Below are 12,352 nucleotides of genomic sequence, written 5' to 3'. Positions count from 1 at the left end.
CTAGTCAGACAGATACTCGCGTCCCCGGTCAATGCGTAGATTTTTTAAGCTTTTACTTGACTGATTCTCAACCTCTGCCATGAAACATTTGAAGCAATCAATGCCTCACAGTGGTGAGCGATCAGATACACATAATCGTATCGGGAATAAACATCAATGAATGTGAGAAAATAAGAGGTGCCATGGCGTGCCTTGACATTCATAGGTTCGCAAATATTTGAGTGGACAAGTTCTAGAGGTTTAATAGCTCAGGCTGCCTTTCCAAAAGGCTTCCAATGAGCCTTACCTACTAGACAAGGCTCACACATAGGGAGGTTAACTTTAGCAACTGAGTATAAAAGGCCTTCTCTGGCTAACCAAGTCATCCTATCTCGCCGTATGTTTCACAATCTAGCATGCCATGTAATAGATTTGGGGCTACCACATGTATTAACTATATAAAAAATAGATGAAGCATAATCAATTAAATCTAATTTAAAAAATTCATCAATTAAGGATCCACGTCCTACAATACAACAACAAACATAACTTATCCCAACTGAATGGAGTTGGCTACATGGATCCAATGCAGTAAAGTGATAGAAAGTAATGAAGCATAAAAGTTAAAAAAAAAAAAAAGGATAAGTTTAGAGGGTATCGTAGAATATAGAGACACATCATGGAAACATCCCTTATAGAGGGTCAGCAACACGGGTTCTTGTCCTCTACAAAACTCTATCAGAAGTCATATTAGGATCGAGCCCTACAATTTGCATATATTTTCGTACCACCTCGGTAATAGTCATCTTAGGTCTGCCCTTACTTTTTCTAGTGTCTTCCCAATAAATTTGGTCACTTTTCCGTATTGGAGCCTCCATTGATCTCCGTTGGATATGGTCATACCACCTCAATCGGCTCTCGCGGAGTTTGTCATGGATTGGTGCAACTCTCACTTCATATCTAATATTCTCATTCCTTACCCTATTTATCATGGTCTTCTCGCATATACTTTTCAACATTCTCATTTCAGCTACACTCAGTTTGTCCACATTACTTTTCTTGGTGGCCCAACATTCTGCTCCGTACATCATAGCTAATCGTATAACTATCCTGTAAAATTTTCCCTTGAATTTAGTAGGTATTTTTTTATCATATAATACTCTAGATGCGTCTCTCCACTTCATCCACCCCACTTTAATCCTATGAGCAACATCATCCTCTATATCCCCCTCTTTGTCAATGATAGACCCCAAGTATTTAAAACAGTCCCTCCGAGGTAGTTCTTGTTCCCCAAGCTTCACCATTCCCTCCCCTCCTCTAGTTTGACTGAAGGGGCACATCATATATTATGTCTTCATCCTGGTTAGCCTAAAACCTCTTAATTCTAAGTTTGATCTCCATAGCTCTAGTTTAGTATTAATCTCATCTACAGTTTCATTTATCAGGACAATATCATCCGCAAATAGCATACACCATGGACTGAGTCTTGGATGTGCTTGGTTAGGTCATCCATAATGAGTGCAAACATATAGGACATGCCACAGGACTGAGTCTTGGATGTGCATGGTTAGAGCAGATCCTTGATGTAGCCCAATTGTGATAAAAAATTCATTACATTGCTTGTCTCTCGTTTTCACACTCATCACCGTTCCCTCGTACATGTCCTTAATTATATCCACAGTGTTAATTTGACCCCTCTTCTGAAGGACATGCCAAATTAATTCTCTCGGGACTCTGTCATATGCTTTCTCTAGGTTAATAAAGACCATATGTAGATCCTTTTTGTGGGCTCTAAAAACTTCCATAAGCCTCCTTAGGAGATAAATGGCTTCTATTGTTGATCTCCCTGGCATAAAACCGAATTGGTTCTCCGATACCTTGGTTTTCTTTCTTAGGTGGGTGTCAATAACCTTTTCCCATAGATTCATGGTGTGGCTCATAAGCTTTATACCTCTATAGTTATTGCAGTTTTGGACATCCCCTTTGTTCTTATAAATTGAAACCATAATACTTCTCCTCCACTCAATTGGCATAGACTTTGTACTCAAGATCTTGTTAAACAGCTTGGTCAACCAAGCCACCTCACGTCCTCCTAAGCTCTTTCAAACTTCAATTGGGATCTCATCCAGACCCGTCGTTCGCCCTATATTCATCCTTTGCATGGCTTCTCTAATTTCGATTTTGTCCTACAATAGTACCACTAAAATAAAACTCTAAAGTGTAACTGCCAATATAGAATGAATATGCTAAAGGTAATAATGTAAAAACTGAAAGTAGATTATGCTGAATATCCAGTGCGTAAAGCACATCGTAAAGAAGCAAGGTGCACCCAATACGCATTTTGAGCTGATAAGTATCAACTCCTCGAACTGCTTCACTAGTGCCTTTCCCTACGAACACGTTTTGGGATCCATCCGGAACTCTGTGATAATCTACAAAACCCCCTCGATGTCACGGTATATGTTTTGTTGCTCTTGTATCCACAATCCAATTAGACTGTGTATGGGCAACCATAATAGGGATACAAACAAATGTATAGGGAGAGTGGGATAGAAATGGTACCTTCTTCGGCTCAGTGCAATCACGAGCGAAGTGTCCTATCTTTTGGCAGTTATAGCATTTAACAGTGGATAAAACTTTCTTTCCACCACACTTGCCTCTTTTGCGTTTGGTGGGCTTGCGCTATTTTGGTGCTTGGTTCTAAGTCATACCCTGATTTCTTAGGTTACCCTTAATGAAATCTCGGATTGTTGGCCTACTAAATGCATTTTATCAGTGAAAAATGTTATTCTTTCAAAATTGTTTTACATTATGTAATCTACCTAAGTTGATTTTATCGGATTATTTTCTATCATGGATTTCTCGTTGTTATCACTTCTTTTCCATATATATATGTATGTTATATCTTATTTTCATTCAATTGTTTAAAACGTTGCATGCGTAATTACTCTTGGTTGTATAAAATGATCCCCAACCCTATGTTCATTTTCATTTACACCATGCTCCATGAGTGCTAGGGCTAGCTTTGTCTTCCTTCCACTCTTATGCTTGTTTGCTTTACTTTTCGTATACTAACCATGCAGAGCAACTGGATGTGGGTATGTGGATTTGAACCCATCTCCTTACATTTTCGACCATGTTTTATTTTCAATGCATATGTTAATCATGATGTTTGTATTTATTCCAAACTTAGACGGCCAAATCAATAACTTGTGTATCAGACCTAGGGTAGAAGTCTATCTTTTACCAGGTGGACTGAGGTGCTTAATCTCTTCATCGGACCGCAACCTGACATGAACCTTAATCTATGGTTAGATAGTTCAGATGGAGTCATTTTAACTTGAATTTCAATTAGACGGGTCCTAGACCCTATTCTAGGTGGCTACTTCTGTTCAATTCGATGGTTCCCCCCATCGAAGTCCCGATTCCTCACAAGCACGATTGGTGATATAGTGTCCTCTCATTCATCTACCCGTAGATAATGTATCTCTCAATCAGCAAAAGGGTTGCTGCCACCTATGCAGTGGCTCTGGTAATCCACAAAGCATTAATGACAAAGGTGTTGTAACTCGCACTCCTACAAACCCTCACGACTTAGCAAAGTAGGGGCATTTTGTTATGGTAAAAGTAACTCGTCGACACCTCTACAACACATGGAAATTGAGGTAGACTAGGGCCTAAATAGTCCTAGGAAACAGGTAGATAAACCAAGACTAGCCCAAGGACTACCCCTTGTCAGACTCACGTTCATAGCTCGGCAACAGGAGGAGTAGCTAAGCTTTATATAAACGTCTGAGCACACTCCAAATATAACTCTTACTACACTGGGACTCTTACCAACTTTGTGATGCTTGCCAAGTTGGGACTCTCTACAACCACCTTGCTAAAACTATAACTACCCAGATAAACCCCCCTTTAGAAGGATCAAAATATTTTCCATTCCACTTGAGAAATTGTTGTTTGCAAGAGAGATGTCTTAGACATTGGATAGTCCCCCGCCAGATCAACCCGACACTCATTCTTATATTTTTCTTGTGTTTACTCTCGTGTGCCAGGATGTACGGGAAAGCCTAGGATGATTTCTTACTACAACAGTTTCAATATTGTTCTTCCTCTTTCAATCTCTCCACAAAGTCCACCCTAAGTAGAATTTAGATTACGTTAACATTTTGCAAAAAGCTAAATCCCACTCCTTAAAATTCCAAATAATTAAGACAATCGATTGCAATGGAAAGCAAACCAGGATGCTGAAGTGTCCATTCATGGAACATTATCGGATACCTCTGAATCGATTTGAAGGGAAGGAAAAAAAATTGCAAGAAATAACCAATTGACCAAACTTATCAACAGTAGATTAAAAGTCCCCTTTTCCTCTCTTCCCTTCTCTGCAACGACTCGTTTTTTATCTGCAAGGGCTAAGAGAGGGAGAGAGAGTCTTGTGAAAAAGAAAGGAAGAATAGAGAATGAGTGGGAAACAATTTCTTGGGATGATTAGGGATGTAATGTGGGAGAAGACACAGAGCCTCAAGCTCTCGTGGCTGAACGAATAGGGTTTTAATTTAATAGGAAAGGATTTTGAGAATAGAAGCAACTATAGTAGAGAAGGGTTCTAAAAAAATAAGGACATGTTCTCTCTTCGCTGTTGTTCTCAGAGAGAAGATTGGGTCGGGATTGGAGGAGGTGAGGGAGGAAGTTAATTTTCAAGAAATATATTCTTAAATATTCATAGAAAAATTATATATTTACAAATTTGACATTAATAGAGATTTTAATTCTAGACTAAATCCTATATTTCAAGAGTAAATTTATTTTAAGAAGAGGGTATTATTGTCTTGAAAAAAATTTTGATCAATTCCATGTCCACCTTGAATGTAGGATTTTCTATATCTCAGCTCTCTACTAGGAAAACCAATTTGCTTGCAAATAAAGGAAAGATAGAACTAAAAAGCAACAAGAAAACAAAAGAAATAGAATGTAGACAGTTAAAAGAGTTTCATATGATTGTAGGGAAGTTTAAAGAATATCCATGATAGAGTATGAGAATTCCTATTTTGTTAGAGAAAAATTAGGGGAAGAACGCTACCCTCTAGCGTTAGAGAGGAGAACATGCATGAGTTCGTGTAGACATAGGGTCATCAACATGTATAGATTTTTTTTTTTTTCATTTCTTATGGGTGGGCGTGTAATTTCGCAGGTGTCACACCAGCTAGCTCTCTTTCTATCATTCTCAATATTCAAAAAGTATAAATATATATCTATATATATATATATATATATATATATAGGCCTTCGTCTTGAAAAAGTAACCCCTCAAAAGCAAGATTTCTCTGACACATCAGTACCCAGTAAGTTAACGCTAGGGCCTGGGACACGAGTACATCAGAAGTCAGAGCAGTTACTCTATTCTTTTCAGCATCTCCAAGATGGACTCTGGGTTTCGCAGCTCCTGGTTTTCTTGTGACTCTTCATTTCCTTGAGAAAAATCAACACCAGTGTAGGTCCGTACCCCAGGACCACGGCCATTACAATCTCTCTCCCTCCCTTGCTGAGCTCTTCTCACCTCTTTCTGATGTTCTGTCAGCTCTAACTTTTTCTTTTTCAAACTCCATGATGGGTAATCACAAGGATTAGAACCATTCCTTGTGACCTCCATGAACTCTATTCTTTTTGAGCTCGTCTTCTGAGTTGTAGCTACCCTGTATCTCTTCTGAACACCAACAGCTTCTCCTGCTCTAGGACAGTTACTAAGAAAAAATGATGGGCTGTTCTTATGAAGGTTAATCTTTCCCCTCCTTGACAGCTTATCTAGCACTGGACATAAGCTCTGGGGGTAATCTAACTTGACTTGGTTGCCATATGTTGAATTCCAGAAGAAAATTGTGGGTTCTGAAATAGAGGGCTCTGGATGATCAAGAGTTGTCCTCAGGAGAGTTGCATGTATTTCAAGGTAGGAGGAGTCAAAAGCAATGGGTGGTTGAGCTCTCTGCAAACAGTTGAGAGTTTCAGTCCAGAAGTGTGAAATTTCACCAATAATGGGTATTTCGTTTACTTTCCCTGATGACAGCCACCGAACAAGATTATCAGACATCCCCTGCAAGTAGTAGAAACAGTTACAAATGATGGAATTCACAAAGTCAATATCTTGATTTCTTTCAAGACATGAAATTATCTTAAAGAGCCATACTTCAGTCATATTATTCCCACAAAGCAAGTAGCAATATCACCTTTTGCTCTGTTTGGTTACAAGAGAAATTAAAGGAGAGGGAAGGGAAATTTTCAAACCTAAAAGAGAAAAACTGTAATCGTTATCCCACGTGATTATACATTAATTCCAAATCATTCCATTTTTAGATATTAAATTTCATTTTATATTGCATTGTCCATTAAATTTGAAAACTAAAATAAAAATTACTTCTAAATAGTAGCATTACTAAATATAGTAAAATATTTAAGTTGTTTATACAATCATGTTTGGATAATGATTACAAAAATTTCCTTTTTACGTTGAAAATTTTCATTTCCCTTCACTTTAGCTTCCATAGCAATTGAATGGATTGCCTTGGGTTAATGACCCTAGTCAAAATAATTACAATCTATCCAAATCCATATGTAAGGCTAGGTTTCCAAGCCCCAGGCAGGAGCTATGATGTATTGCTTCTGGAAATGGATTTGCAGAGATTCCTCAGATTATGCATTTATGTCTAACATATCCTGAACACCAACCATATGTTCTATGCATACCTCAATCACTAGAATGATATCTTGCTTCAAGTGAAGGTGGCAAACAAAGCTAACTAATTCAGAGAACACCCTGCAACAATGACAGCCAAGCGAGAACTGCATTGAGATTATGGATGAAAAAAAAAGAAAAATTTATGCACGAATGGTATTAAAAGCTCAGTTTACAGACTTGCCTTCCAATGCCAGACAGATAAGCTAGGGAATTGGCTTCTGCAATAGTCCACGACAGCCTTAGGAAGCTGCAGAACACAACATGTGATTCAGCAAAGCTAATGGCAGCTCTAAGTACTGAAACAGGCTCCATATGAAAGATTGATAACTTTATCAGAAAAAAAGATTGATGATGGAAAATGAGCAACAAAATAAACGCATCAGTGTCCAAAAATCAGTTGAATTATTTGGTCTGAGCATTGATTGAGACAGAATTTTGCAACACCAACAAATAGATTTTAAGGCTTCCGAGTTTATTGCCTACTTGGCCAAGTTCTCCATTTTGAAGTTCTCAAAAAAAAAAAGGGCATATAAATATATATATATATATATATATAATTTCCAACTGGATGACTTGACTTGACTGAATCCTTCTTTGACATCAGTTCAATCTTTTCATTGAAAGGTAACACATAACCACAACTAACAGACATTTTAAGAAAAAAATTAGCACAAACCTGGCAATGAACTTCAAACAAGTTTTGATGCAACTGCTTCGATCATAATGCCAGTCCTCTTGACATTTGTTTTCACTTGATCTTAAATCTACTTTGTCTGATTGCAGCATCTGTTTCAACACAAATATTGTCACTTCACCAAACATAGGGAACGTGAGATACTGATCCTGGCCCTCAGAATGTAGGTGCATGCCGCCTTCAAAAATGCTAGTGTTTTGATCATAAACTCTGGATAACATAGCGCATATATTCTCCGTAAAACAATTCATGATGAAGCACTCAGGCTGTAAAGAACAATTTATAGAACCATAAAGTAACTTCCATACTTCAATAACATGATCAAGTTCAATATCAAGCTCTCTCCTTGAGGGAAACTGACATGATTTTGAGGAGAAATTAGTCTCAACTGGTGTCAACAGCTTCTGGGAAAGAGAGCACAGGACAAAGGGGTATGACAAGAACCAACAGATTGTAACATAAGCATCACCATTAGGCTCCATTTTCAATAGTAAATCATCTTTAACATTGTCCATGTGCCGTTTCAGATCTTTGGCAATCAGAATCCATAACTTCAACCATATGAATCCGCTATGTCTATACAAAAAACCAACTATGGCATGGAGATTTTCTAAAGGATCATATGAGGACCATATGAACTTCAATTGTTTCTGTACCCTATTTAGAATCGCCTCCATATTGGATACATGTAAATCTGATTGAGCCAACAGACAAAGTTGTAGTATAGTCAAATAGACCATCGGTGAAACCATATCCATATAAGCAGTAGATCTGATCCCCTCCAAATTTGCACATTTAATAACATTAATCAATTGCAAATCATTAATGTACTTGAGGTCTAAAGCAACCCTATAAAGAGGGGATCCCAATACTGATGCTTTTACTTCCTCTTCAACAGCCTCCACAAGCTCGAGGCAAGTATGCAGCCAATCATTAGAGCCCACATCTTTTGAAATTAACTCTTCACATACACTCTTGGTGAAGTGTACAATTTTGTCTAAAGCCAACATAATCTCAGTATAAGTAATGGATGATCTTTTCAACTCGATCTGGACCCCCTTCAAAACAGATCTGAAGACCTTCAAGGTAGAAGAATAGGCCAAACTTACATTGTCACCTGTTACGGTTGTCCCTGATGTTTCTATGATGAGAATATGAATCATCTTTAGATGGAAATTTAGCATATTAAGATCCCAAGGCAACCATTTAATAGGATAATTCTTCCACAAGCATGCACCAGTAGGGGGATGCTCAAGCAAATTAGCTATAGATGGTGATTGGAAGCTATGATTCTTTATCACATCATAATCTCCCTCACTAATTTTTGCTGAAATAAACTCATCAAGCAGATCTAGGCAGGAGTTCCAGAACCAGATGCCGATACCATGAGGTCCCTTTTTGAAGACAACTTCAAGTATAGGCTCTAAGACTGTTTTTAGTACTGAAGAACGATTGACACAGAGATCAAGTTTGTGTAGAAGATAACACCATGTGTTAAGGCAGGATGAGAGAACTGAAACTTCACATTTACTTGACATGAATCCTACCAAAGGTGTCATTATGAGCTTTATGCTTTTGGAAAAACTATCCACTTGATTTCCATTAGAATGCCCTTTAGATGTATCTGAAGATTCATTACCAACTTGTTGAATGCCATGCTCTACAGTCGTAGTCAGCCCTTGACCTTGTGTTGGAAGGTGAATAAGTGCATCAATCAAACCTTGCCAGGCAACCTGCGTATACAAGTAGCGTTATCATTTTATTTATCGTAATTCTTGGATCAAAGACATTCACAAGAATGACATCAAATAATAAGTTTCAACAAATTGCTTAGAGTTTTCAGTTTAATTGTGGAGTCTGCTATCCTGAATCCTGATCACTACTACACACCCAAGCTCTTGCACTTGATCTCTTGCATCCATTAGAGGGCTGTAGAGTTGCTGGAAGCTAGGGCAACAACCTCCATTGGTAGTCGCCAATAAAAAAGAAAGGGGAAAAAGGAGGAAGAAAAAGAAAGAGAAAAGAGAAGCATAGTGCGTGTATGTGTGTGTGCCATTCTTGAAGCTACTGTGAACCTCTACAATGAAGAAAAAGAAAGAAAAGAAAATAGGAGGAGAAGGAAGGAAGAAAAGAGAAGAGAGAAGTATGTGCCATTGTTGAAGTTTTGGGGGTTTTGACAAAGGAGGAAAAGGAAAGAAAAAGGAGAGTGACTGGGAAAACCACAACTGCCAAGGGAATCCCAGTTTACTGTCAGGTTCGAGTTGCAACAACTCTTGGAGGCTCCAGAGTGTAATGTAGAACTAGGATTGACAAGTCAACCTAGTCCAAAAGCTATGCAGGATACTACTCAAAGAACAACCAACAATCAAGGTATAACATCAATACAAAGCAGATCAGAATAAAAGAACAGATCAGATCTGGAAACAAGTCTACCGATTCCAGAAGTTAGGGATTCTGAGACCAGAACAGCAATAGATGAATGGGGTAGCTTAGATACTCAAATAGGACTAATGATAATTCATAAAACATGATTAAACATCATATAAAACAGGGGCATGCAGATATAACCTGTCGATCTGTTTCAGGTCTGAAAACAGAGAAAAAATCACTATAAGACAGAATTGTGGTGATTTCTTATATCTCACCAACCACAGATCAGAATGACCTGTAATTTGGATCGAATGGGACCCTAGCTGAGTGGACGGTTCGACCAAAATCTCAGCCCTGGATGATGGCTGGTTTGCTCTAGGGAGTTATGGATTGGTGCACAAGTAACTCAGGAAATTCTAGGTAGAACTGAGAGGAAGCTGAATTTACTACTGTTAGATGGGGTAATGACTTGTGTCAAATATGACAGCAGCTCTATTTATTTATAATAACGGAGAAAAAGTTCTAGAGAATTACAAATGCCATTAAACCCCTTAGTGTCCATTTGGAAACTAACACTTTCCCTAAAAACCATTATTACAACACTCTCCCTCAAGTTGATGCATAAATATCATATATGCCCAACTTGCAAATAATAGGATAAAAAATCTTACTACTAAGACCTTTAGTAAATACATCAGCCAATTGTTCACAACTAGGGACAAATGGCACAATGATAAGACTCATATCCAGCTTCTCTTTGATGAAATGTCTGTCGATTTTCACATGCTTGGTTTGATCATGTTAGACAGGGTTGTGAGCAATGCTAATGGCAGATTTGCTATCACAAGAGAGCTTCATAAGAAGAGTGGTAGGGACAACCAAATTTGTGAGAAGACCATGAAGCAACAGGAACTCACAAATGCCATGAGCCATAGCACAAAACTCTGCTTCAACACTTGAACAGGCAACAACGACTTGCTTCTTGCTCTGCCATGTAACAAGATTACCACCAACAAAGGTGTAATAACTAGTAGTAGACCTAAGGTCATCAGGAGAACCTACCCAAGCAACATCTGTGAAGGCCTCCACCCTTAGGTAGTTGTGAAGAGAAAAAAGGATGCCATGTCCTGGGGCAGATTTCAAGTAACGAAGAATACGCAACACAACTTCTATATGTGTCAAGTAGGGATCATGCATGTATTGACTAACCAGGCTGACGGCAAATGCTATGTCAATGCGAGTATGAGAAAAATAGATCAAATGCCCCACTAATCTTTGATACCTCCCCTTATCCACAAAATCACCATCCTTGCTACTCAAGGTGATCGTTAGCTTCAATAGGAGCATTTGTCGGCTTTCCCCCCAATATGTTTGTCTCAGAAAGAAGGTCAAGCACATACTTCCGATGTCACAAGTAGATCCCATGAGAAGATCTAGCCACTTCAATGCCAAGTAACGAAGTTGTCTTAGATCTTTGATCTTGAATTCCTCACTCGAGTATGTCTTAAGCTGAGAGATCTCTGCTAGATCATCACCAATAACAAAAATATCATCTACATAGACTATCAAGACAACAATCTTCTCACCAAATCTCTTAATGGATAGAGTGTGGTCAGCATTTCTCTGAGAGTAGCCTGTAGCAATCATAGCCTTGTGAAAGAGCCCAAACCAAGCACAAGGGGATTGCTTCAACCCATATAGTGTTTGCTTCAGCTTGCATACCTTCCCTTGGGTTTTGGAGCAAGTGAATCCAAGAGGAATATCCATATATAATTCCTCCTCAAGTTCCCCATGGAGGAAGGCATTCTTCACATCTAGTTATTGAAGATCCCAATCTAAGTTGACAGCACAAGACAAGATCACATACATAGTGCTCATTGATGAGCAAAATATTGTGTGAAATCTTAGGGATATAAGTGTACATTTTGCCCTACTTTGGATAGTACTACTTTTATTTTTCTTGTTTTTTTTTTAGTTTCCAAGTCTACAAGAGAAAGTGCTTAAAGTGAATTAAGAACCGGTCCAAGCTTGAACTAACTTATCCAAAGGTGGGACCCACTCATTGGTACCACATCCTGAAGATTATTCTCTCTCCTTGCCACCTCACAAGATCTTGAAAATGCTATGTGGAGATTCCTTTCTGATTTAATCAAGATTGCAAGATATAGGTTAATATTGCAGGGAAGGAATAGAATTTGTTAATTTTGGAAACAGATTCTCTCTTTCCTCACACAATATCTCAGAGAATAAGGATTTTTATCAAGATTTAATTTTATTTTATTTTCTTTCTTTTCTTAAAGAAGACTCGTAGAAGGAAGGAGGCAAGACCAAAACCCTATAAAAGCCCCTTCATCCCCCCTCCTATTATTTATTATTCCCCTTAGTTTATTTTCTAGTTTATGTTTAGTTCTCTTCTCTCTCTCCCTCTCTTACTCTCTTTAGTTTTTGTTCTTTATTTTTGCTTTAATCACTTTTGTAATAGCTTTTTATGTCAATTAATGCAAGCACTCTTTTATTCTTATTCAACCTTTTATGTTTATGATTTATGCAATTGAGTCGTAATTTTTAAAGTTATA

At 38.1% G+C, this 12,352-nt stretch overlaps 1 protein-coding gene across 8 annotated transcripts in view; it reads right to left on the bottom strand.

Annotated features, from left to right (window-relative positions):
• Positions 1–4,954: 4,954 nt before the first annotated feature.
• Positions 4,955–12,352, bottom strand: part of LOC122061756 — a 51,195-nt gene continuing 43,797 nt past the window's right edge. For all 8 annotated transcript variants that reach the window (XM_042625206.1, XM_042625208.1, XM_042625207.1 and 5 more), the window contains 4 exons: positions 7,389–9,139; positions 6,894–6,959; positions 6,721–6,790; positions 4,955–6,070 (listed from right to left, as the gene is read on the bottom strand). In XM_042625206.1, the coding sequence (XP_042481140.1) occupies positions 5,375–6,070; positions 6,721–6,790; positions 6,894–6,959; positions 7,389–9,139 (2,583 nt within the window). In that variant the 3' untranslated portion in view covers positions 4,955–5,374. The remainder of the gene's footprint in view (positions 6,071–6,720; positions 6,791–6,893; positions 6,960–7,388; positions 9,140–12,352) is intronic.

The sequence above is a fragment of the Macadamia integrifolia genome, chromosome 14 (assembly GCF_013358625.1).
Source record: "Macadamia integrifolia cultivar HAES 741 chromosome 14, SCU_Mint_v3, whole genome shotgun sequence".
Classification (NCBI taxonomy): domain Eukaryota; kingdom Viridiplantae; phylum Streptophyta; class Magnoliopsida; order Proteales; family Proteaceae; genus Macadamia; species Macadamia integrifolia.
Note: the sequence above shows the minus strand (reverse complement) of the source record. Positions and strands in the feature narration are given on the sequence as shown.